Genomic DNA, 27,898 nt, shown 5'->3' with positions numbered 1-27,898 from the left:
CTCTGGCTGCTTACTCCTTCTCACCTGGCTGTTATCTCCTCCTGAATCCCTCCTTCCTTCCCTTTCTCCTAAGGTCCACTCTCCTCTCCTATCAAATTCCTTCTTTTCCAGCCTTTTATCTTTCCAACCCACCTGACTTCACCTTTCACCTTCCAGCTAGTCTCCTTCCCTTCCCCCCTGTGCTTCTTATTCTGGCATCTTCTTCCTTCCTTCTCAGTCCTGAAGGAGGGTCAAAGCCCAAAATGTCGACTGCTTATTCATTTCCATAGATGTGGTCTGACCTGCTGAGTTCCTCCAGCATTTTGTGTGTGTTGCTCTGGATTTCCAGCATCTGCAGAGTTGCTCATGATATGTTTTCAACATGTTGGAATTGGGTAGATTAGGTGCACATTCAGATGAAGCACTTGGATTTGGGTTGACTTATACTGAGCCTTGCCACTCCAGCTCAGTACTTTGTCTGGGTCTCGATGGTTTGCTCGTCATTGCCAGCATGTGAATAGATATTAGTGATTAAAGTCATAGAGTATTACAGCACAGAAACAGGTCCTTTGGCCCATCTGTTAACTAACTTCAGGAGAACTCGTGCCACTCACACCCCTCTTTACATCGAGCAGTTTCAAACTCTGGGACAGCACATCTTGCACAACCTCTCATTGTCCCAGAACACATCATACACAATCAGGAGAGGTCAACAATCCTTCTATGTTCTGGAGAGGCTGAAGAGCGATGGACTAGGCACATCTATGCTCACATCCTGCTACAGATGCACAGTAGAGAGCATCCTAACATGGAATGGAAATTACACTGTGGTAGACAGGAAGGCTCTACAACTTGCAGTAATAACTGCCCAACACATCATCGGCACCAGCTTTTCCACATATGTACAGAAAGACACCAGATAAAGGCCAGTAAGATTGTGAAGGCTCTCTGTCATGGACTGTTCCACTCAGGGAGGAGGCTACGTAGCATCCACACCAGGACCACTAGACACAAAACCAGTTATTTGCCCCAAGCAGTGAGGCTGATCAACATCTCCATCCACTAACCCTCCCCTTCACACCCCCACCACCACTATTTTATCATTTCTTGTCAGTCACCTTATGTTCTTTTGTGCTGCATTGCATCTTGACTAGCAATAATTTCATTCTCCTTTATACTTGTGTACTGGAAACTATATTAAATAATCTTGAATACTGAATTCTTGAATTTAGTCTATGCTGATTTGATTACCTGCCTAGTCACATCTACATGCACCTAGCTGATGTCCCTCCAGTCCCCTCCTACCCATGTATGTACCCAAACATCTCTTAAATATTACAACTGAACCTACATCTACCATTTCTGCTGGCAGCTTGTTCCACGCTTGACAGCCCCACCCCCTGAATGAAGAACCTTTGCCTTGGATTTCTCTTAAGTATTCCACCATTTACCTTAAACCTCTAGTGTTAATCTTGGCTTGGTACAGCAGTTGTTCAGCAAGAAACTGCAGAGAGTTGTTAACATAGCTCAGAGCGTCAAGGGAACCAGGCTCCCCTCTATGGACTCTGCTTATACTTGTCACTGCCTCAGTAATGCAGGCAGTACAATCAAAAACCCTTCCCACCCCGACATTCTCTCTTCTCCCCTCTCTCAGCAGGCAGAAGATTAAAAATAAACATGGAAGCGCATACCACCAGGCTCACAGAGAGTTTCTATCCCACTGTTATCAGACTCTTGAAAAGTTTCTTTTACAGTAAGACAGACTCTTGACCTCACAATCTACCCTGTTGTGATCTTGCACTTTAATTGTTTTCTTACACAGCACTATTTTGGTAGCTTTTACACTTTATCCTGCATTGTTATTGTTTGCCTTGTTCAGCACTGTGTAATGGTTTGATCTCTAAAAGCTGCATGCATGACAAGCTTTTGGCAGTGTTTCAGTACGTGTGACAATAATGAACCAATTCCAATTCCCCCCAAAAATCCGCCTGTTTTATTACTTCTTTGGTCTCTATGCCATCAACCCAACAGCATGCTCTGTCCATTTTATATAGTACCTGGTGTGCAAAGCATTCCAAGTTACATTAACTGATGCATGAGCATTTTCCACACTCTTCTCTATCCGAAGGGTTTGTTTAGTTAAAGGGACATACATATACTGAATAAACGTTTTGTATCCATGTACGGATACACAGATACGTCAAAGGCACATTCCTCTCCACCATCGCAGTATCTACACAAAGTGCCACCTCATGAAGGCAGCGCCTATTATCAAAGGTTCAAGCAACGAGGCCTTGCCATAGTGTCACGATGACCATCAGACAGGAGGTACAGAATTCTGAAGTCCCATACGACTAGATTCAAGAACAGTAACTACTCTTCGAGCACTATTATTGAAACAACCGTTGCAACTTTAATCACTACCTCACTAGAGCAATGCTGTGACCACTTAGTACTACGACGGATTTTTTTTTTGCTCTAATCCTGTTCTTTCTTGTAAAACTTTGTGTAATTTATATTTTTCTCGTGAATGTAGACATCCCACCTCTCCCGGAAGTTCTGGGAGTCTCCCGCATATTGTTAGCGGCTTCCTGATGCCCGCAAATTATATACAATATCCTGGAAATCGATTTTTTGAGAGGAAGATCGAGAGGGAGCATCCTGATTGGTCTCTCTTTGTGCTAAGTAGACCTATCAGTTTTCTCTGTGGGGGGGGGGGGGGGGCTTTACAGTCGACCTCTCTCTCTCTCTCTTTCATTGTCCATCAGTTCAGTTTCGTGTCCTGCAGCGCCATGGCAGAGTGTTCCAAAAAAAGAAAATATAAAACGTACTTCACCCCAGACTACATTAAAGTGTACCCCTGCCTATTAGGGGTCAAAAAATAATGCCAGTGTTGCTCGCTGCACTGTTTGCAACAGTGACTTTTCTATTGCCCGTGGTGGATTAAATGACTGTAAATGGGAGGCAGGGTTTAAAGGTCGGCACAACATTGTGGGCCGAAGGGCCTGTACTGCGCTGTATTGTTCTATGTAAAAGACATGTTGAGGTGAGTTTAACAGGCGACATTCGTTCATTAGCATAGCTAACGTTATTTAAACTAGCTGGCTTGCTGCTAAGGAGCTAGTCTATTGATGTCCTACGTGATGATGTCCTCCCTGTAGACTTGCTTAAAGTTGTAATAAAATTTAAAAAACGACTCCATGATAATATAAGTACATATTTTAATGTCACGTTTTCTGCATATACCCAATTTTGTTTACAGATTAGACAAAATCACTAAACAAAGTATTACATACACCCTTGGAGGTCGACGGGAGGGGGGAGTGAGATATGGGGTTGCGGGAGGCGGGGGTGCTACTTCCCTGAAATGAGTGTTTGCAGGGTGCGATGTCTGTGAATGCTATGTATTTGTGATGCAACTACAAGCAGGATTTTATTACACCTGTGCAAATATATACTTATGCACATGTCAATAACTCGACTTTGTCTTCGAATACCTTCAATGCATACAGGCACATATTTATAAAAGTACATGTATAAGTTTCATGCATAGGTTCATCTTCTGAAAGGTAAACTGCATATATTGATCAAAATAATAATACGCATCGAATTGTACACATATATAATAAAAACAAGCTGACTGAATAGATTATATGGGAATGAATCTATTCACATAGATACAGATCGCACTTACTGAGCTGACCTACAGACGGGACTGATTGTGCAGCGGAACCAAAGTGCGAGCTGCAGGAGCCGGGTACACGCTGCACTGCCTGATGGCTGTCATGTCGCCGGTGGCCGCCTGCCTGTGGACGTACGCGGTGGGGCTGAAGGTTCTGCTGGAGCAGCTGCTGAGGCGCCGCTTCTCGCTGCCAGGTTAGAGCGGCGCCCGCGTTCGGGGTGTGGGGGGCAGGGGCAGGGGCACGGTCGGTGGGCCGCGGGCGACCGAATCGGAGTTGTCTCGGCAGAAGAAGGAGCGACGTCGCTCAACAGTCCCGAGCCCCCTGTCTCCTTCCTCCACTCCCCCCCCCCATCTGTCCCTGATACCCCACTTACCCCCCCTAACGCGGCCCATCTTTGATGTGTCCCTTCAACCCCATTTCTCTTCCTGCATCCCCAACACCTCCCTGTCTATCCCGGCCTCCCACCCCACCCATTCCGCTTCCTTGGCCTTCAAACTGCCCTTTCCACCCCCCTTGCCCATCACTCACTCTCGTCATGTCCCCTTCTCCCTTGATGCCCCCCCACTCCGCGCCATCTCCAGCCAGCCCATGTGAGAGTGGGTCCTGTCTCCTGATCAGCATCACAACACCCCATTCGCCACCTCATCCGCCTTGGATTGATTCATAAATTGAAACAGCTAGAGAAACTCCTAAAGCAGAAAATAACATGCATCTCTATGTTGAGATCAGAGACTCACTTGTCATTAGTCAATCATCAGAGGATTAATCACAAACTCCAATGTACAGTAATTGCAATCGTTTTGATAAATTTATAAATAATTTTGAATGAAGGTTTTGATCAGTCACGTGTTAAATATTTGTTGCAATTGTGATAATTCTTGTTTTTAAAAACATAGCAATTGAAAACAACAAAATGGTATCAAACTGTAGTTGGAAATGTGTTCTCTGACTACAGGTTAACCAATTGGTTGATTTGAGGGACTCTGTTGATGTGTAGAAGATTGGGATGGTACCATGGACTAAAATTTTATAGATGTGATCTTAATACTGCTTGCTTTTCTGGCAAATGTTTAATTTTCTGTAGAATATGTTGACCCTTGGAGAATTCTGATTATTTAAGTGGCTCACTGGGATGCTGACTGGATTGGAGGGTGTAAGGTATAGGGAGAGTTTGGATAAACTTGGGTTGTTTTCTCTGTACAGCATTAGTGGTACGGTAGGGTACTACAGAGAATGGCACAGTAGCGTGGCTGTTGGTGCAACACTTTTCAGCACCAGTGATCGGGGTTCAATTATCAACTCTGTAAAGAGTTTGTATATCTTTCCCATGACTGCGTGGGTATCCTCTGGGTGTTCCAGTTCTCTCCCACATGCATTCCAAAGGCACATAGGATACTAAGTTGCGGGCATGCTATATTGGTGCCAGACACACAATGTTACTTGTAGGCATTAGCGGTGGACCAGTTGATTCACAGAGAGACAGAACTTCATACAGGTCAGGGAGAAGAGTTTAAAAAAGGAGCCTTTTGCAGGGCTTGCTGCATTAGCAGCAAACCAGTTGATTTGTACAGAGAGAGAGAGAGAGAGAGAGCTTTGTACAGGTTGGGGAGAAAAGTTTAAAAATGGAGCGTTTTGCGGGCTCGGTGCATTAGCGGTATACGAGTCGATTTGCCATTCATTAGCAGGAGCAAATAAAAGTAAAGCATGGTCAAACTAGAGTGGCCATTGTGTGAATGGACCAGTATAGGAGTGGAAACTTGAGGCTTTGGCTCAAGACGTTCGGAGGGGAGGCACAAGTAAGTAGCAGTTAAGGCTTTTGGAGTGGTTGAATAAAAAGTCACTGAATTACAGCTGATTAAGTAAAGTATGAATGATGCAGGATCATGTGATGTGATGTGCTGTAGCTGCATGATGTGGGAGCTGGTGGACCCCATTGTAGTTCCTGGTGACCACATCTGCAGCAAGTGTTGATGACCTGGAATCTGAGCTTCAAACATTGTGGCACATCAGGGAGGGGAAGAGTTTCTTGGATTCTCTGTTTCAGGAGGTAGTCACACCCATTAGATTAGCTGCCTCAAATTCGGTCTGTGGTCAGGGACAAGAGGGTGTGATTGTGAGTGAGGTGGGTAGTAGGTTCCAGAGACAGTGCTGGAGGAGCCTCAGCCCTTGAGCTTGTCCAACAGGTTTGAGGTTCGTGCTCCCTGTGTGGATGAGAGTGGGGGCTGTAGGAAGCATGAACAATCTAACTGTGGCATTGTAGTTCGGGAGACCATTCAAGAGGTGGGAGAGAAGAGAAATGTAGTGGTAATTGGGGATAGTATGGTCAGGGGATAGACAGAGTTCTCTTTCGTGATGATAGAGCATCCGGAAGGCTGTGTTGCCTGTCTGGTGCCTGGATTCGGGACATCTTATCTGACCTGCAGAGGAATTTGAAGTGGGAGGGGATGGATCCAGTTGTCGTGGTCCATGTGGGTACCAATGACATAGATAGAATGAGGAAAAAGATTCTGCTGGGGGAATTTGAGCAGTTTAGGGACTAAATTAAAAAGCAGAACCAAAAAGGTGGTAATCTCTGGATTACTACCTGTGCCATGCGCAAATTGGCATAGGATCAAGGAGCTTTGAAAGTTAAATGTATGGCTGAAGGATTGTTGTGGGAGACATGGGTGTGAATAGATTTCATAGGTAATTGCCACCAGTACTGGGGAAAGAGGGAGCTGTACCAATGGGACCTGCTCCACCTGAACCGTGATGGGACCTGGATCCTAGTGAATCTCACATAACTAGGGTGGGAGTGCTTTGTGCAGGATTCACAAAAGGTTGGTTTGCAGGTGCAGTAGACTATCAAAAAGGCAAAGGGATGTTGGCCATTGCAAGAGGGTTTGAATTTAAGAACATGGAAGTTATGTTGCAACTGTACAGGGTACTGATGAGGCCGCACCTGGAGAACTGCATGCTGTTCCGGTCTCCTTACTTGAGGAATAATATACTGGCTTTGGAGACAGTGCAGAGGGGGTTTGCCAGGTTGATTAGAGTTAGACTATGAGGAGAGATTGAGTTACATGGAACTGTACTCGCTGGAATTCAGAAGTATGAGAGGAGATCTTATAGAAACATATAAAATTATGAAAAGGATAGATAACATAGAGGCAGGAAAGTTGTTTCTACTGATAGTTGAGACTAAAACTAGGGAACATAGCCTCAAGATTCTAGGGAGTAAATTTAGGACAGAGATGAGGAGGAACTGCTTTTCCCAGAGAGTGGTGAATCTGTGGAATTCTCTGCCCAATGAAGCAGTGGAGGCTACCTCAGTAAATATATTTAAGACAAGGTTGGATCGATTTTTACATAGTAGGGGAATTAAGGGTTATAGGAAAAGGGAGGAAGGTGGAGATGAGTCCATGGCCAGATCAGACATAATCTTATTAAAAGGCAGAGCAGGCTTCATGGGCTAGATGACCTACTCCTCCTATTGCTTATGTTCATGAGTTCTGCCCCCTGCACATCCTTAGACTGCTTTGGTTGTTCATGCAAATGACACATTTCACTCTACATTTCGATATAGATATGTGTGCGTGTGTCACAAATAAAGCTAATGTCTATCTTTAAGAGTCAGTGACTTGAGGGGAAACTGATAGAAGTTTGTAAAATTTTGAGCCATGTTTAATATAGAAGGAATCTTTTTCCCAAATTAAAAATCTCAAATACTAGACAGCACACATTTAAAATGAGAGGGAAAAGTTTAAGGAGGATGTGCGATGCAAGTTTTTTTAAATAGGTTGTGGTAGGTGTGTGGAATGGGCTGCCAGGGGTAGTGGTGGAAGCAGCTATGAAGGTGGTGTTCAAGAGGCTTTTAGATAGGCACTTGAATGTGCAGGAAACACGAGGAAATCTGCAGATGCTGGAAATTCAAACAACAACACACACAAAATGCTGGTGGAACACAGCAGGCCAGGCAGCATCTATAGGGAGAAGCGCTGTCGATGTTTCGGGCCAAGACCCTTCGTCAGGACTAACCGAAAGGAAAGATAGTAAGAGATTTGAAAGTAGTGGGGGGAGGGGAAATGCGAAATGATAGGAGAAGACCGGAGGGGGTGGGATGAAGCTAAGAGCTGGAAAGGTGATTGGCGAAAGTGATATAGAGCTGGAGAAGGGAAAGGATCATGGGACGGGAGGCCTCAGGAGAAAGGGGGGGGGGGAAGCACCAGAGGGAGATGGAGAACAGGCAAACATCACTTATGCCAATCACCTTTCCAGCTCTTAGCTTCATCCCACCCCCTCCGGTCTTCTCATATCATTTCGCATTTCCCCTCCCCCCACTACTTTCAAATCTCTTACTATCTTTCCTTTCGGTTAGTCCTGACGAAGGGTCTCGGCCTGAAACGTCGACAGCGCTTCTCCCTATAGATGCTGCCTGGCCTGCTGTGTTCCACCAGCATTTTGTGTGTGTTGTTGTTTGAATGTGCAGGATATGGAGGGGCATGAATTATTCAAGATTCAAAAATCTTTAATTTCCTGTACACAAGTTTAAGGCGAATGAAATAGTAGTTACCCCGGATCCGATGCAGCAGAAAAGCCCCCACAAAATCTAAAGAACACTATAATATAAAAAAGACACCATAAATATTAATACATAGCATTAAGCCTGCATATAGTTTACTTGTATATCTATAAAGTGATGCTAGGCTGTACATAAGGTGACTGATGGGAAGTAATAAAGTAGTGATGGTGTTAGTGGGTGGCGGTGTTGATCTGTTTTACTGCTTGGGGAAAGTAACTATTTTTGAATCTGGTGGGACTAGGTGAGAGTAAGCGTTCGGCACGGACTAGAAGGGCTGAAATGGCCTGTTTCCGTTCTGTAATTGTTATATGGTTATAATACGTGGGCAGTTTTTTGACTACCTGTTTGTTGTAGAACCTTCCTGTCTGCCTCAGTGTAGTTTCTGTACCATGCAGTTGTGCAGCTTTGTTAGGATGCTCTCTACTGCATCTCTGTAGAATGACGTGAGTATGGATGTGCAAAGTGCAGCTCTCTTTAGCTTCCTCACATAGAAGAGGCGTTTCTTGTGCTTCTTGGCTACGTAGGACGCCTTGGCCGAAGAGACTGAGTTTAATTTGGCATCATGTTCTGTGCAGATATTGTGGACCTGAATGGACTATATTTGGTAAATGCCAGTCTTTCAAACTAAATCTATGCATTTCCTTCATCTGCTGTTATATCTTGGAAATTGAGCTGTTGCTCCATTATGAAATGCCTGTCTATAATTACCTTTGAACGGTCAGAATCCGAACGGCGTCACGGTTAGAGCCACCATGCTATTACAGCTCAGAGGCCTTGGAGTTCGGAGTTCAATTCTGGTGTCCTTTGTGGAAAGTTTGTACATGATTTCCATCAGTGCATGGGTTTCCTCTGAGTGCTCTGGTTTCCTCTCCAAGTCCCAAGAAGTATCGGTTCATCAGTTAATTGGTCATTGTAAATTGTCCTTTGATTTGGCTGTCATTAAATAGTTGGGTTGCCTGGCCTGTGCATTTCTTTTGACTGGAAGGTTCTGCACTGTATCTTTAAATAAATCAGTAGAAACCCCATCTTAGTTTGAAGACTTGTGATTGTTGTGTCATTTGTCATGTTTTTGAACATCATTGAGATTTGGGCATTTGTATTGTCAATGGCAGGTAATTAGCCTCTTGGGACTTGCAGATAGTTTTGTCTGGTACTTGAGCAATGTAAATAATGCATTCTGACCTGCAGTAGTAAGCCGTCAATTTCTTGCTCTGTGTGCTGGCAGGGACCACTCCGGCCTTTGAAGTTCTGTCTTGAATTTGTCTTTGGTTGGTATTGTGTTAAGCTTAGCTGACCACCTATGCCTTACACCTTGTGGGTTGTCTTTGTGTAGTGATTAGTTTTCACATAAATTATCTTGTATTTCAAAATAATTGTGAGTCACCATCACATGTAGTTCTAAGTTTTGCTACTGCCTTCTCCCTTTTCAATATTTGTTTTTCCAGTCCCTTTAATAGTTTTTTAGAACTGGGCTGTGCTATTATTTATTAGGGAATGTTATATTTCCCCCACCCTAGGACTTTATCATTATACAGTTTTGCAAATTGACTTATTAAGATAAAAGTACAGGTTTCTAATTCACAACATGAGATTTTGCAGATGCTATAAATCCAGAGCAACACACAAAATCCTGAAGGAACTCAGCAGGTCATATATCTTGTAAAAGGTATATTTACAAAATATTTTTTGTAAAGTCATTCTGGATTGGATCATCCTGCTTTGTGAATATTTTGTCAAAGAACAAAAAAAACTCTGAAAGCCTCAAGTGTGTTGTTAGTACAATGCTCTTCTGATGGGAGTAATCACGCTGCAATTAAATGCAAGAACCATACTCAAATTCACTTTGTATTTCTGAACAAAGCCATTATGTGAGTTCTCCGTTCACTTGTCACAGTCAAAGCAAGCTTGCAATTCGTTGTAGGCTAAACAAGATTTATGTCGTTGCCTTCGAAGACTGAAAGTTAGTGCATATAAATTTAGTTTCCTTCAGATCGCTTCGAGATACCATTTGTGAGAAAGTACTGCTGGTTGTATCAGTTTAACTGTGCCATTTAGAATTCCTTGGTGGCAATTATAAAACCATAGAATAATAAGCATAGAAGGATGATATGTGGCCTTTTGAGTTCTTGCCAACTGTTTTGATGAATACTCTGGTTGATTTTATTACCTTTCTCTTTTCTTTCTAGGCTTGTCTTCTGATTTCATTCTGAAAGCCATTATGGAAGCAATAATATTATTTGCACATTAATTCCTTTTATATCTTATTTTTGATTTACTCTATTTCTCCCCCAATCCTCAGACTTCGATATCATCTGGGCTGTTTAAATGCATTTATAATTTAAAAGTCAAAGTAAATTAGTTATCAAAGGACAGATATAACCCTGAGATTTATTTTCTTGTGGGCATATTAAATAAATCCACAATAGAATAATAACCATAATGAAATCAATGAAAGAATGCACCAACTGGGTGTTCCCTTTTGCTTCAAGACCTTGATGGTTGAGGGGTAATAACTGTTCCTGAACCTCGCGGTGTGAATCCCGAGGCTCCTGTACTTTCTTCTTGATGGCACCAGTGAGAAGAAAGCATGACCTGGTTAGTGGGGGGGGGGGGTTCCCTGAATGCTGCGGCAACGCTCTGTATAGATGTGCTCAATGGTGGGCAGGGCTTTCCCTGTGATGGACTGGGCTGTATTCACTACTTGTTATTGGATTTTCCATTCAAGGGAATTGGTGTTACCGTACCTGGCTTGAATGCAGCCAGTCAATATGCTCTCCATTACACATCTTTAGAAGTTTGTCTAAGTTTTAGATATCATGCCGAATCTTTGCAAACTTATTAGGAAGAAGAGGTGCTGCTGTGCTTTCTTCATAGTTGCACTTAATGTATTGGGCCTTGGACAGGTCCTCTGAAATGATAGCCGAGGAATTTAAAGTTGCTCTCCACCTCTGATCCTCCGATGAGGACAGGCGTATGGATCTTTGCTTTCCTCTCCCTGAAGTCAATAATCAGGTCCTTGACCTTCCTGACATTGAGTAAGAGGTTGTTGAGGCACGACTCATTCAGATTTTCAGTCTCCCTCCTATATGCTCATTCAGCCTATGACAGTGGTGTAATCAGCAAATTTGAATATGGCATTGGAGATATGCTTAGCCACTTTGTCATAAGTATAAAACAAGTAGAGCAGGGGGCTAAACACACAGCCTTGTGGTGCTCCTTTGCTGATGGATTTTATGGAGATGTTGCTGCCAGTCCAAACTGACTGCACAAGGATGTATTGAGGCTAAGGTCTTGAAGATTATTGATTAATTTTGAGGGGATGATGGTTTTGAATTCTGACCTGTAGTCTGTAAGACCATAAAGAACATCCTGATGTGTGCAACTTTGCTGACAATGAAATGGCATCTGCTATGGACCTGTTGTGCCAGTAGGCAAATTAGAGTGCTTCTTAGGCAGGACTTGATATGTTCCATCACCAACTTCTCAAAGCACTTCCATCAATGTAAGTGCTACTGGACGATAGTCATTGAGGCAGGTTACAACGTTCTTCTCAGGCATGGATATAATTGAAACCTGCTTGAAGCAGATGAGCACCTCAAACTGCCAAACCGAGAGGTTAAAGATCTGGTGAACACTGCAGCCAGTTGAATGTCACTGGTACTCTGTTTGGGCTTTTTTTTTGTGGGTTCACTTCTTGAAGGATGCTCACCTGTCGGCCTCAGAAACTGAAATCAGGATCATTGGGGGCTGTGGAGTTCATGATCTTTCCTTCATGTTTTGATGGTCAAAGCAAGCCTGGAAGGCATTGAGCTCATATGGGCTCTCAGAAGATTGCAGATCTCATGGTTCATCCAGGGTTTCTGGTTGTAGAAGACTGAATGATTTTGTGGAGACACAGTCGCCTACAACTTATTTTATAAAGTCCATGACAATCATGGTGTATTCATCCAGATCCACAGAGGAGTCCTTGAACAAGGTCCAGCCCATGAACTTGAAGCAATCCCATAGCTGCTTTTCTGCTTCCCGTGACCACCTCTTCATTGTCCTAATTTCTGGAGCGTTGTTGTTTAGTCACTGCTTGTGTGTGTGGATAGGAGGAGGACAGCCAAGTGATCAGATTTCCTGAAGTGCAGTCTGGGTATAGAACAGTAGGCATTCGTTATCTTAGTATAACAGCGGACTAGTGTGATCACACAGTACATTAATTACTCTAGTTAACTTGAGAAGTCAGATCTCTAGCGTAGAACTGTATGTGTTAATTGGCTTGATAAGTATAGTTTTTTTTTGGTTTTATTTCATTTAGAGATATAGCATGGTAACAAGCCCTTCCTGCCCGGTGAGGCAGTGCTGACCTGTTGCATTCTTGTAACCAGTTCACCTATTATCCCGTATGTCTTTGAAATGTGGGAGGAAACTGGAGCAACTGGAAGAAACCAACGCATTCATGGGTAGAACATACAAACTTCTTGTAACAGCAGCGGAATTGAACCTGGGTTACTGGCACTGTAATAATGTTATGCTAACCATTACCATACTGCTAATGTCCAAAGAAAGTTAAATTGAATTGCCATTTGTTGGTTTGAGCATTGCTAACCTTACCTTCTCTGCCTCTCTCCCTTTTAAAAAAAGCAGAAGCTAATTTATGACAAGTAGTTGGTGCTGTGCATGTTGGAAAAATGGAATAAAGATAAGAGTACTCAGGTCAGGCAGGATGTAGTTAGATGCTGGCTGATTGGTAAACTCCACGACCTGGGCCCCAATACCCCCTTGTGCAATTGGATCTTCGGTTTCCTCACTTGCAGACCCCAGCCAATCAGTTTGGATTGGCAAAAGCATCTCCTCCACAATCTCCATCACCACAGGGATGTGTGCTTAGCCCCCTGCTCTACTCACTTTACACCTGTGACTGTGTGGCTAAGTACAGTTCCAACACCATATACGAGTTTGCTGATTACCCCACTGTTGTGGGCTGTATCAAAGGTGGTGATGAATCAGCATATAGGAGGGTGGATGAAAATTTGGCTGAGTGGTGTAATAACAACAACCTCTCACTCAATGTCAATAAGACTTTTGGAGGGGGAAACTAGAGGTCCATGAGCCAGTGCTCATCGGAGGATCAGAGATAGAGAGGGTCAGTAGCTTTAAATTTCTGAGGGTCACTATCTCAGAGGGCATAGCACGTGGCCAAGTGGTTAAGGCGTTGGACTAGCGATCTGAAGGTCGTGAGTTTGAGCCCCAGCTAAGGCAGCGTGTTGTGTCTTGGCAGCGCATACCACGCAGCTGCCATTCTCAGTGTAAAAAAAACTTGCATCATTTCCCTTATACTTTTCTCTAAACACCTTAAAATTATGCCCCCTCATTTTAGTTATTATTGCCAGGGGAAAAAGTCTCTGGCTGTCCACTCTATCAATGGCTCTTATCATCTTGTACACCTCTACTAAAACACCTCTCACAACACCAACTCCAGCTTGGCAATCACTTATTATTCTTTCAATGTTGATTGGTCGAAATCTTAGAATGGCCAAAGCAACAGTATGGTGTGTGCATGCCAACATAATGAAAAAGTAACGTTCAAAGAAAATGGTATCACATTGACAGTGTCTGGATACATGGTCACTGGATATGGGGTAAGACGTGAGTGAAAACAGATACTTTACTCTCAGTTGATTAAGGTCAGTGAGTCCCTGGTGGCAAACAAAACTCTTCAGAGATAACCTCAAAATCAACCTGGAGGAAATCTGTTCAAGGGGGAGCTGCACTACGTGAGAGACCTCTCTGTGCTGCAGAAACCATGTGGCAGCTACGAGAGGAGAGACTGAACAACCAAAAGACCCAACCACTAATCATAACAACCACCTACTCTTACCCACAGGGTACCAGAATACAGTACGTAGATCCTGGATCAGCCTCAATAGGCACCTCAGAACCCACCAATAGACAATCTCTTAGGAGAACCATCTTACTCGCCTTGAGTGATTACACTACAATGGGGTATAGCATTTAAGGAAGCAATGAAGTAGAATTTCTTCAGTAGGGTGATAAACCTGTGGAATTATCTGCTAAATTGGAGAGGGTTCAGCGGAGGTTCGCAAGAATAATCACAGGTGTAGAAGGGTTAATGCATGAGAAGTGTTTGGTGGCTCTTGGCCTGTACTCACTGGATTTTAGAAGAATGAGGGGGAATCTCATTGAAACCTATTGAAAGGCCTTGATAGAATGGATAAGGAGAGGAAGTTTTGAATAGTTGGGGAATCTGGGACCAGAAAGCATAACCTCAGAATACGTGGATATCCCTTTAGGACGGAGATTAGGAGGAATTTCTTTAGCTGGGTGGGGATGGTGAATCTGTGGAAGCAGAGTCATTGGGTATATTTAAAGCAGAGGTTGAGAGGTTTTTCATTAGCAAGGGTGTCAACAGTTAAGAAGAGAAGGCAGGAGAATGAGGATGAGAGAGATAATAAAGCAGCCATGATTGAATGGTGGAGCAGACTTGATGGGCTGAATGGCCTAATTATGCACCCTATGTCTTATGGTCTTTTGGTCTAAAGATGGTGGAAGAAACGTTGCTTTTAAAGACATTAAACGAGAAGCAGACAATATGATGTTGAGTTGGAAGATCAGCGGCAATCATATCAATTGGTAAGCAAGCTCAAGGAACTAAATCTTGCAATTTTCCGTTCCAGTCTTCTAAATATAGGGAAAATTATTGGCATGCAGTGAGTGTACATGCTATTGTGTTGCAACTTGTACAAGTAATGAGAAATTATTGTGTTAATTTAAATTTGCTGTTGAGTGGTGAACAACAGTTGCTTATTCATCACGCCACTGAAGAAGCTAAATAGATGTCTGTAATTAAGGGGTTGACAACAGTGAAGTATTAACCCACCCCTCCATATCGCCCACTGCCACTACTTTATCATTTCCTGTCAGTCTACTTATGTATGGACACTTCTGTGCCTATTGTCACTTCATTTACATACAGTACAATCAATGTATATAAGCGAACATATGTATTTTTTTTATTACTTAGTTCTTCATTTCACTGTGTTTTTTTGTGCTGCATTACATCCAGAGTGACAATTATTTTGTTCTTCTTTACACTTGTGTACTGGAAATGACATTAAACAATCTTGAATCTTGAATTAGCACTGCTAATTTTTACTTGGAGTTATGGACAAAAAAAGAAAGCTTCTAGAGGTGCAGAAATGCATGTTTGAATCATATATCTGAAGGCATGAAATCTTCAACCCATCAAGCTCCTGAAGCAGCGTGGATAACTTCACTCACCTCAACACTGAACTGGTTCCACGATCTATGGACATTGCTTTCAAAGACTTTACAAGTCATGTTCTCATCATTTTTTTGTATTTGCACAGTTTGTCTTCATTTGCTCATTGGTCGATTGCTCATCTTGATTGATTCTGTTGTATTTGTTCTATGAATGCCTGTGGAAAAAATTTACTTTAGGTGACACATACATACTTTGGTAATAATTACTTTGACCTTCGATACTTTATATTTCATATACATTATGTTATTGATATATTATGGACATTATTCAGGATGTTGTAGAAAGGCAAGACCAGCTGTAGATACTGCATTTGTGGAGAAACATTAGCATCTTGCTCACTTTCACTGTGTTTCACGTGATGCGAAAATAGCTTCAACAGCCTTGCAAGAAAGGTTCCTAGTTTAGGAACAATGCACAAAACAGTGGAGGAACTCAACAGATTAGGCCGTCTTTATAGAGGCCTAATCCTCTATAGAGGGAAAGTGGGTAGTTGTAGTTTTGGGTTCAGATACTTCATCTATTGGTGTGAGGTAAGGGTTGATGTCTCTATAATGTTGACTGCCCATTTCCCTCCAGTGTCTCTGTGCTGCTTTAGATTCCAGCAATTGCTTGTGTTTTCATGGTTTAATAACTTTGCTATGAACGTTTGTGTTTATTAAAAGTGAGTTGTTTCCTTTAGGAATACTTTTCTCTTTACTAGTTTTCTGTATAAGTAACCCTCAATGTATAAATAATGTATAAATAGCCCTTAATGCATTATTCCCTCATTCTGGCACTGGGGAGAAATGGATAAGGAAAGCAAAAATCAGTTATAAGGGGAATTAATGTGCAAGTAATATTATTGCTTCCATGATGGCTTTCAGAATGAAATCAGAAGACAAGGCTAAGAAGAAAAGAGAAGGGTAATAAGATCAACTTGAGCATCTATCAAAGTATGAGCCCTTGTATATCATGCTTCCAGGAATAATAGACTATGAATAAAATGCAGGTTTTTATCTTTATTGATTATATAATCCTAGCAGTCTATCAATAGGTGTGGCATGATTGTACTGAGCATGCTGCATAAGATATATTGTGTTAAGGGACTCATAATGTATTAAAGCTAATTTACACTTGGTGGCTTTTTTTTAGGTACGGGGTGAAACCCATTGTGGTCTTCTGCTGCTGTAGGTGTTTTGCATTCAGGGATGCTCTTCTGCACACCACTGTTATAACGCATGGTTATTTGTGTTATTGTCACCTTCCTGTCAGAGGCAGTGGAGTGGGTGCAGAGAAGATTGACAAAGATGAAATCAGAATTTCCAGATAATCTCTGATGAGACATGTTGGGTCTCCATTAATTTAAGATGAACATTGTCTGAACAGTGACCTAATTCAAGACATTAATATACAGTTATAGAGCACAACAACACAAAAACAGGTCCTTTGGCCCATTTGGTCCTCTTAAACATTTCTCCTTTCACACTTAACTCATGACCTATAGTTCTCATCTCACCCAACCTGCGTGGAAATATTAGTGTTTCCATGTGGCAGAGTGGAACTAGAATTATCAACGTGTCATCAAGAAGTTAATAGGAATTACGAGCTTGTTTTCTGAAGAGTGACGCAAATGTTCATCTCATCATTGAAGTGAGTAGTAAAAATGCATTTATATGGGGGGGTGGGCAAGCATATATGGAGGAAGTAATAAAAGATCATGCTGATAAACAGATGTGGAAGGACAGGAACAGAAGAGGCTTGACTGAATCAGAATCAGTTTTATTATTGCTGATGTATGTTGTGAAATTTGTTCTGTGACAGTAGTACAATGGAAACAAACATTACTCTAAATTAGTATAAAATTATATATAAAAATAAATACTACTAAAATAGAGCAGAATAATGAAGTAGTGTTCATGGACCATTCGGAAATCTGATGGTGGAATGGAAGAAGCTGATCCTAAAGCACTGAGTGTATATCTTCAGGCTCTTGTACTCAACAATGGTAGTAATGAAAAGAGAGCATGCCGTAGGCAGTGAGGGTCCTTCATGATAGATGCTGCTTTGGCATCGCCTATTGGAGATGTCCTTGATGGTGGAGAGGCTTGTGCCTAGGTTGGAGTGGCTGAGTGTACAACTCTGCAACTTTTTGGCACCTCTGTACTAGAGGGTGAGGTTACGTGTAGTGAATTTCCCTCAGTGTAGGTTGGAGAATCAAGGTGGTATTAATGGGATTCAAGATTCATGACTGTTTATTGTCACTCTTCAGTACAAAAGGAGTTCAGAATCAGGTTTAATATCATCGGCATATGTCGTGAAATTTATTAACTTTGCGGCAGCAGTACACTGCAATGCATGAGAAAAAAAGCTGAATTACAGTAATATATATTAAATAGTTAAATAAGTAGTGCAAAACTAGAAATTTTAAAAAAGGTAGTGTTCATGGGTTCAATGTCCATTCAGGAATCGGAGGGCAGAGGGGAAGAAGCTGTTCCTGAGTCATTGAATGTGTGCTTTCACACTTCCGTACTTCTCCTTCCTAATGGCAATGAGAACAAGGCATGACCTGGGTGATGCAGGTCCTTATTGATGGATGTCACTTTTTTGAGGCATCACTCCTTGAAGATATCTTGGATGCACGAGGCTAGTGCTCATGATGGAGCTGACTTAAGTTTACAACTCTCTGCATAGGATACCTGACCTTCCTGCTGCTTTGCCTCCCTTCTATAGACCCTGTGTACATTTCCCAAATAAATACAGATGCAAACATCCATTTAAGATCTCCCTCATCTCTTTTGGCTTCATGCATGTATTGCCACTCTGATCTTCCAGAGGACCAATTTTATTCCTTGCTATCCTTTTGCTCTTATTATATCTGTGGAAGCCCTTGGGATCAACACTGGCACATGTCAGGTATATGTGTTTAGCCTATTGCTGTATTCTCTATACCCATGACTGTGTGGCTAGGCATAACAATCTATCAATTGGCTGATGATGTAACCATTGTTGGTAGAATCTCAGATGGAGATGTGAGGGCATACAGGAGTGAGATATACCAGCCGGTTGAGTGGTATCGCAGCAGCAAACTTGTACTCAGTTTCGGAAAGATGAAAGAGCTGATTGTGGACTTCAGGAAGGGTAAGTTGCGGGACCATGAACCAGTCCTCAGAGGGATCAGAAGTGGAGAGTGTGAGCCATTTCAGGTTCCTGGGTGTCAAGATCTATGAGGATCTAACCTGGTCCCAACATATCAATGCAGCTATAAAGAAGGCAAGACAGTGGCTATATTTCATTAGGAGTTTGAAGAAATCTGGTTTGTCAACTAAAACACTCAGTGGCAAGCATTCTGTCAGGCTGCTTCACTGTCTGGTACAAGGGGGCTAGTGCACACGACCGAAAGAAGCTGCAGAAAGTTGTAAAATTAGTTGGCTTCATCCTGGGTACTAGCCTTCATATAGTAGCCAAAACAGTTACAAGGATCCCTATCACACAGGGCATGCCTGCTTCTCATTGGCAGAAGCCTAAAGGCACACACTCAGCGATTCAGGAACAGCTTCTTCCCCTCTGCCATCTGATTCCTACCTCACTTTTTTGAACTATCATTAATCTATTCAATATACATATAAGAACATAAGAAGTAGGAGCAGGAGTGGCAGTGTTTGAGGACAGCATGAATTTGTGTATTCGTTGCAATTGATTTACCTATTTATTTTTCTTTTCTATATTATCATGTATCGCTTTGAACTCCTGCTGCTAAGTTAACAACTTTCACAACACATGCTGGTGATAATAAACCTGATTCTGAATCTCCTTCACCTTGCCTGCTAGAGCAACCTCATGTTTTCTTTTAGCCCTCCTGATTTCTTTCTTAAGTGTTGTCTCGCATTTCTTATACTCTTCTAGTTCCTCACTTGTCTCTTTATGCCTATGCCTGCTAGGCACCTCCTTTTTCTTAACCAGGGCCTCAATGTATCTCAAAAACTAAGGTTTCCTGAACCTGTTATCCTTGCCTTTTATTCTGACAGCAACATACAAAGTGTACTCTCAAAATGTCACTTTTGAGGGTCTCCCACTTACAGTGCCAAGTACATCTTTACCAGAAAACAACCTATTCCATTCCACACCTGCCAGAATCTTTCTGGTACCATCAAAATTGGCTTTACTCCAATTTAGAATCTCAACCTGAGGACCAGACCTATCCTTTTTCATAATCACCTTGAAACTAATGGTATTGTGATAATTAAATTCACCCTGCCTCATTCCCTTATAGGAGATTTGGTGTCACACTCTCTCTTACTGGGACTTCGATGTACTGATTAAGGAAACTTATCTGAACGCATTTGACAGACTTTTTCCCATCCAGCCCTTTTACAGTTTGGGAGTCCCAGTCAAATTGTAGAAAAGTTAAAATCACCTATCACATCCCTATGCTTCTTGCAACAGTCTGCAATCTCACTACAAATTTGCTGCTGTAAATCCCATGGAGTGTTGGGTCGTCTATAATATCCAATTAATGTGGTCATTCCTTATTCTACATTTCTACCCATAAAGCCTCATATGCTGAGTTTTCCAGTCTGTCTTGACTGAGCTCTGCCGTTTACTTTGGCTAGTAATACCACCCTCCCTTTAATCCCACCCACTCTCTCAGATCTAAAACAATGGAACCCTAGAACATTGAGAACAATCAAACTTCACTTTAGCATCCAAAGGTCAATGCTGCAATAATCTGAGCTATATTCTAATGATCAATATGATGTTAAATGACATGTGACCAATTAAAATTGACATGACAAATTATATTTCTGCTCCATCAGCTTGCTAAATGCATTAAGAAGCAACACCAAAAATTTATGGCAAGAGAATGTAAGAATTTTGTTTAACATAAAGTTCTTAAGACTGTATGATAAAAAAAAATTCTTTCGATTGGGGTACATTTTTGAATTATCTTCATGGATTGCTACAATTTTTTTTTCAATTTTAACATTTTGCTCTTTCCAGTTTCCCTCCATCTTCTTAGCACTTGTGCTGGGTCACCAGTTGGTCCTGTGTCAGCTACCTTTTGAAAGCTTGCTCAGTCATGTCTCAACTTGAGAGTTTTGGCCTAATCTGTCTGGGATTGTTTTTACCATCCAGAAGTTTGTAGACTTTGTTTCTAACTCTGGTCCACCAAATCATGTGATCAACTGCTTTTTTCCCAGCTTTCCAAGAGTACTATGGAGAGCTAATGAGTTAGATTGTAGGTGAACGTAGTGTTTGTGTTTGTACAGTACAGAAATAGGCCCTTCAGCTCACAACATGCCTGTCAACCTTTTTGGTCATCTACACTAATCCGAGCGTCTGTATCCTTCTGTTTCTTGTCTGCTCAAGTGTATGGCCATGTGGCTCTTTATGTAACAATCATCTCTGATGCCATGACCCATTCTTCTGGCAGCACATTCCAGAAATCAACCACTTGTTGTACACATGGGTTTCCTCTGGTTTCCAGTTTCTTCTTACCGCCCAAGATCAGAATCAGGTTTAATATCACCGGCATATGTCGTGAAATATGCTGTCTTTGCAGCAGCAGTATCAAATAGTTAAATTAAGTAAATAATGCAAAAATAAAAAAAAAGTGGTGAGGTAGTGTTCGTGGGTTCAATGTCCATTCAATGTCGAAATCTGATAGCATAGGTGAGGAAGCTGTTCCTGAATTATTGAGTGTGTGCCTTCAGGATTCTGTACCTTCTCCTTGGTGGTAGCAATGAGAACAAGGCATGACCTTAGTTATATAAAGAATAAAAGAGAGGTATGAGTTGATATTGGAGCACTGGAAAATGATGCTGGGGATGTAGTAATGGGTGACAAAGAAATGGAAGATTAACTTAATAAGTACTTTGCTTTAGTCTTTACTGTGGAGGTCCGTGAGTGTCGGGGAGCAGGAGTGAGTGCCATTGCTATTACAAAGGAAAGAGTGCTAGGCCAACTCAAAGGTCTTAAGGTAGATAAATTATTTGGGCCAGATGGACTACATCCCAGAGTCCTGAAACAGGTTGCTGAAGAGATAATGGATGCATTGGTCATGATCTTTCAAGAATTACTTGCTTCTGGCTTGGTCCCAGAGGACTGGAAAATTGCAAATGTCACTCCACTCTTTAAATGCGAGGAAGACAAAAGAGAGAAAATTATAGGCCAAATGGAGCCAAGTTATTGGGTATATTTAAAGTGGAGTTTGATTCGTTCTTCAAAGTTTGAAGTAAATTTATTATAGTAAGGGCATCAAAGGTTATGAAGAGAAGAATGGGTTGAGAGGGATAATAAATCAGCCATGATGGAGTGGCAGAACAGACACCTTGGTCCAAATGGCCTAATTCTGCTCCTCTGACTTCCGGTCTAACCCAAAATTGTTGATCAAAATATGAAGGTTACCTGAAGCCAGCATATCTATTTGTGTCCAGTTCACCTTGGGATGGATAACTAGGCTGTATTTAGCAATACCTACCACCAACACAATTACTGAAGATGAACTTAAAAAGAATAAATATGTTGTAAATATTGACTTGTAAATAGAGAGGGTTGATCTTTAAATATCACTACAAAGGCTTACCCTCTAGGGATTGGGAGGTAGAAGCAGATCAAGCAAATTGTCTACATGTTTTCTGAGGAAATTTTATGTGTACATAAGAACAAAATAAATGGAAATGTACATTTCAAAGCTCAGATAAGGTAAATGGGAAGTGACTTGTGGAAGCATACATTCAGTGGCACTTTATTAGGTACACCTGTACACTTGTAATACAAATATTTTATTAGCCAATCCTGAGGTAACAGCTCAATGCAGAAAAGCATACAGACATGGCCAAGAGGTTCAATTGTTGTTCAGACCAAACATCAGAATGGGGAAGAAATGTGATCTAAGTGACTTTGACCATGGACTGATTATTGGTGCCAAATGGGGTGGTTTGAATATCTCTCAGAAACTGCTGATCTGGGATTTTCACCCACAATGATCCTCTCAAGTTTACAGAGAATAGAAAGAAAAACAAAAAAAAAGTCCAGTGAGTGTGAATGAAAATGCCTTAATGAGAGAGGTCATAGAGGTCAAACTGGTTCAAGCTGACAGGAAGGTGACAGTAACTCAAATAACCACAGGTTATAACAGTGGTGCAAAAGAGCACCTCTGACTGCAGCACGTCAAGCAGCAGCAGACCACATTGGGTCCCAGTCCTTTCCTTCATAAAGTGGTCACTGAGTGTACATGCCAGTGATGACAGTTGGTCTAAATAGCATTTTATTATGAACTAATTCTGCAGGACTACTGTATTATAATAGGACCATCTGTACCATCGTTGTAAAACTAAGGATATCTGCAAGGTAATTGTTATAGCTATGAAAATCGACTTGTTTACATTGTGGCATTGTATCTGTGGGTCAAGTCTGTTTAGACAAGTGCATGCTTTAGGGTCATGATCACTAACCAACATCTTCACGGGGCTGGGAGGCTCTTAAGTTTCTAGTGAAGTTGCCTGCACTGTACAATGAGTGAAATCATTTTGTTAGATAGTATATAAAGATAGTGACTGCATTTAAGCTTATTATCTGCATTGACCTGTGCAAAACTGTTCCAATGCAAAGGAGAGAGCTAATGATACTTTTTGTTGATCTCACTATTCTTAATCTCACTATTTATTGCGTATTATTATTTCTTTCTTTTTGTATTGGCACAGTTTGTTATTTTGCACATTGGTTGAATGCATGAGTTGGTGCAGTCTTTCACTGATTCTATTCTGGTTATTATTCTATTCAAAGTTCAAAATAAATTTATTATCAAAGTACAGATACTGACATCGTATTCAACCCTGAGATTCATTTTCTTGTGGGCATACTCAATAAATGCATAATAGAATCAATGAAAGACCACACCAACTACACAGTCTTCAATAAAAAATATCAATTATGGATTTATTGCATATGCCTGCAAGAAAATTAATTAAGTTAGCCGATATGTCATCTTTTCTGTACTGTTTGCTGCTGTTATTTTATAAGCCTAGACCAAGACATCGATTTCTTGAATCACAGGTTATTCTTAAATTCCTGCCAATGAAGATAAACCATTTTTGTTCAAACTGTATGTTTTGAGTAGTTAGGATGGCAAGACTTTCTTTGTGTATAAAAAAAAAGAGTTTGATTGTAAATTCATGCTGACAGTTGTGACACATGGCAACTCTCAGGCATGATAACTACTCGTATAAAAACCAATCCGTGTTAAACATTTCAGGTTTTGAACTGTAACCCTGTCTTTATCTGTCAGTTGGCATACTTGCTGGGCAAATCCAATTTACTTGCCAACTCATCAGCCGATGAGTCATCCTTTTCAGTTCCCCTGCCTTCACTTTCTGTTCTCGTTTATTTTTACTTAGGAAGTGATCAGGTAGGTTATTATTGTGCAACCTTTGCTCTCCATATCCTTGAAGTGATGTCTGTTTTTTTTTTGGTAACTGGACTTCTTATTGTTTTCTTTCTTTTATTTGGCAGGTTGATGTTAAATGGATGAAAGCTCCATGTTTAGAATTGTGTCCAACCAGCCATGGAGCACAAGACCCCAGAGGGCTCCACCTCAGACCTAAAGCTGGTTTGCCACCCAAGAGCAAAAAGTAAAGTCTGGAAGTACTTTGGCTTTGACACCGATGCTGAAGGATGCATACTTCAGTGGAAGAAAATCTATTGCAGAGTTTGCCGTGCTCAAATTGCTTATTCTGGAAACACCTCCAACCTTGCCTACCACCTTGAGAAGAATCATCCCAATGAATTCCATCAAGTTGTCAAAAGCAACAGTGAACAGCCTAAAGAGCCCTTTACCTCTAGTTTCTTGAAACAGGAGCCTGAGGGTGCACATCTGAGCATGCAAGATGCAATCATGAAGACTTCTTACAGCCAAGACAGTAAGCGACACCAGGAGTTGACCACGGTGGTCACCAGCTTCATATGTGAGGGGCTTTATCCTGTCTCTGTGGTAGAGGAGCCAACTTTCAAAAAGCTCCTCAAAATGGCTGACCCAAGGTTTGAGCTCCCTGGCAGGAAATATTTCTCAACCAAAGCTATCCCTGAGCGCTACCATGTTATTCGGACTGGCGTAGAAAAAGAGTTGGCTCTGGCAGGGTGGTGCGGTGTCACTGCCGACATGTGGACAGCACAGGGTCGAAACCGATGCTACTTGTCTTTAACTGCCCATTTCTTGGGAGGTGCAAACAACAGCTCAAACCCTTTGAAGTTCTCTTCCAGATGCCTCACCACATTCGAAGTGGCAGATGAATACACAACAGAGAACTTGGCACATGCCCTTGTTGAGTCCTTCAGAGAATGGGGCATCAGCAAAAACGTGTTGGGGGCCACGACCAGCAGTGACTGTGAAAGTGTGGTGAATGCCTGCTCCCTGCTGAACCTCCCTGTGCACGTGCCGTGTTTCGGCCACGCCATCAATCAGGGCATAAACCAAGCTCTTCAGCTCCCAAAATTCTGCACCCTTCTTCTGAAATGTAGTAAGCTGGTCGAGTACTTCAAGATGACACCAAGAGCAGCCTGCACACTAAGTGAGAAACAGAAGCAGCAGTATTTAATGCAGCACCAGCTTGTTAATGACTGCAGCACTTGGGGAAATGCCCTATTGATGCTGCAGCGCCTGAGGGAGCAACGCACAGCAATTGCAGCCGTGTTGTTTGAGGACAGCATGAATTACCACTTAATGCCAGAAGCAAGTGAGTGGAACACAATTGAAGGGCTGGTGGAGTTGCTGCAGCCGTTCCAGCAGGCAACCGAGATGATGGGCAGATTGAAGTACCCGATCATTAGCATGGTAAAACCCCTTCTTCATGTCCTGTTGAACTCAGCTTTGAAGGTCGGAGATTCAGACTCGCATTTGCTTGGTGCCGTGAAGGAGACGATTGCCAAAGAGTTGTCTGAAGCGTACCAGTTATCCCCAGAGCTGGACCTCTTCCTCAATGCAGCAACGTTCCTTGATCCAAGGTACAAGAAAGTACCGTTCCTTTCAGTTGCTCAGCAGAAACAAGTTGAGAGTAAGCTCGTAGAGGAAGCCAACAGTCTCTTGGAAAAGGGCAAAGAGAGCCCTGCCGGGGGAGAGGGGAGCTTTGCCTTCGAAGAGCCGCCACTGAAAAAGCGCGTCATGTCAATGAAGCCCTACAGCACCGGCAGCATCGACTTCATGCTGGCGGAAATCTTTGGGCAGGCAGGCAGCAGGGACGAAGACCAAGATGGATGGCGCTCCCAGGTCATGGAAGAAGTGCGCAACTACAAATCCCAGAAGCTCCTGGAATTGGCTGAAGATCCGCTGACTTGGTGGTGTGACCGGGTGGCCTTATTCCCCACCCTAATCAAACTACTGCGGAAATACTGGTGCATTCCTGCCACGAGCGTCCCTTCTGAGCGGCTCTTCACTGCGGCGGGCAATCTGGTGGACACCAAGCGAAACCAATTGGCGCCAACTGAAGTCGACCGGCTGCTGTTTCTTTACGAGAACACTCGAGTCGATCGTGAGGTCGTTGCAGACGATGAATAGGGCTGAGATCTGGACTAATGGCAAGAAGTCAGTTATGTTCAGTTGTTAAAGAAGTAAACAGAAGTAATCAAAGTAATGAGTTACTGTTGATTTAAATAAAAGAATTTTATTTTTTTGGAATGAATATATAATGTGAGGTGGTGTATATAGAAAAAATATAATGGATGACCAAGTGTACAGATTAAAAAAAATTATTTTAAAAAACGAATGTTGATAGGATCTTATATTTGTTTTTGTCGATCATCTAAGGTGGCTTGGAAGTACCTATTATTTTACCAAAAGTATGTTCCAATATTACACATTTAGTCCCCGGTGAAAGTGATATGAGCAATAATTTAACATTCCTTCAATTCTGCTGCCATACTTTTTTTAATCTCAGTCATCAAATTAGGAATAATGCATACTCAAACATTGTGAAATTGCACAGTACTTGAAGGGCTAAAATCTGAAAGTTGGAGAAAAATATAGCTTCTTCGATGATTTATGAAGGAAACTTCGTAAGAACCATATAAAATAAATTTTAAACATGCACTATTTTTGTCATTTTTTTAAGGGAATGAATGCAAGCTTTAATGTGATAACTTGGCCACTGTATCTTCATGTAATAATATCTGTTGTTTTGTCTTTTCTGTGTGTGGTCTATTACCCAGTTGTGTATCAGATTTTTTTTCTTGTTTAACGACAATTAAAGCACATTCGAAATTCTGCAAAGTAACTTGTGAAGTTTCACAAGAGATGCAATTTGTTTACTGTTTAGAGCCATTTGACTTGTGTGACTGCTTCTGTATTCCCCCTCTGGGCAAATTTCATTCTGCCACATCCAAATAGTCATGTTACTTTTGCTGGCCACTTTATTAGATACACCTGTACATCTGCTTATTATGCAAATATCTAATAGCCAATCATGTGGCAACAGCTCAATGCATAAAAGCATGCAGACATGGTCAAGAGGTTCTGTTGTTCAGACCAAACATCAAAATTGGGGAAAAATGTAACCTAAGTGACTTTTACTGCTGGTACCAGACAGGGTGATTTGAGTATCTCAGAAACTGCTGATCTCCTGGGATTTTCATGCACAACAGTTGCAGGAGTTTACAGAGAATGGTGTGAGAAACAAACTTTCAGTGAGGGGCAGTTCTGTGGGCAAAAATGCCTTGTTAATGAGAGAAGTCAGAGGAGAATGGCCAGACAGGTTCAATCTGACAGGAAGGCGACAGTAACCCACGTAACCATGTGTTATAACAGCGGTGTGCAGAGGAGCATCTCTGAACACACAACATGTCAAACCTTAAAGTGGATGACCTACAGAAGACCACAAGTGTAAACTCAGTGGTCACTTTTTTAAGTATAGAAGGTACTTAATAAAGTGGCCACTGAGTATAGCATACATTGATACTGAGTTGTTCAGTATCTTTTTCAAAGTCATTAAGTATAACAGTATGTGGATTTGAAGTATTGATTTATTGGCTAATAGTAGAAATAATTCCCAACTGAAAATTCTGTGAAGATTGGACCATTTGATGGTCTTCAATTGTAAATGATTAAAACTACATACAAGCAACAAACTACCAAGTTGGTTTGATACTTGGGGTGCGTTTGCAAGTGCTACATTTGATGTTTTCCCTCTTAACGAGGGGAGAAAAAATTTGGTTCCACGCTGTGATCTAATTATTGGTCTCTAGATCCATGTACAGATGAACTTTTATTCATTCTGTAAATTGTGCTTTTTTTTTGTGGGAGCTTCTTAACAGCCATAAGTGTGAGAGGTGCCTAGACTTGAGTTCTGACTATTCCCATGTCATGAATAGGTACTTATTTAACAATATCTGTAAGTTAATTTTGCCAATAAGATCGTG

General features: G+C 41.7%; 2 protein-coding genes across 3 annotated transcripts in view; both read left to right on the top strand.

Moving 5' to 3' along the window:
• The window catches only part of dhrsx (dehydrogenase/reductase (SDR family) X-linked), a 393,322-nt gene that overhangs the window by 61,396 nt on the left and 304,028 nt on the right, over positions 1–27,898 (top strand). Inside the window, exon 1 of one of the 2 annotated variants that reach the window (XM_073044203.1) lies at positions 3,742–3,855. The exons of the other annotated variant lie outside the window; for it this stretch is intronic. Coding sequence (XP_072900304.1) covers positions 3,756–3,855 — 100 coding nt within the window. The 5' untranslated portion in view covers positions 3,742–3,755. Of the gene's footprint in view, positions 1–3,741; positions 3,856–27,898 lie in introns of those variants that run through there. 2 annotated transcript variants of the gene reach the window in all.
• LOC140727033 (E3 SUMO-protein ligase ZBED1-like) lies at positions 3,726–26,757 on the top strand. Its single transcript, XM_073044202.1, has 2 exons — positions 3,726–3,855; positions 24,005–26,757. Exon 2 carries the CDS (start codon positions 24,057–24,059, stop codon positions 26,040–26,042), a length of 1,986 nt encoding a protein of 661 aa, XP_072900303.1. The 5' UTR covers positions 3,726–3,855; positions 24,005–24,056; the 3' UTR covers positions 26,043–26,757.

The sequence above is a fragment of the Hemitrygon akajei genome, chromosome 4 (assembly GCF_048418815.1).
Source record: "Hemitrygon akajei chromosome 4, sHemAka1.3, whole genome shotgun sequence".
Taxonomy (NCBI): Eukaryota; Metazoa; Chordata; class Chondrichthyes; order Myliobatiformes; family Dasyatidae; genus Hemitrygon; species Hemitrygon akajei.
This window is presented reverse-complemented; position numbering and strand designations above follow the sequence as displayed.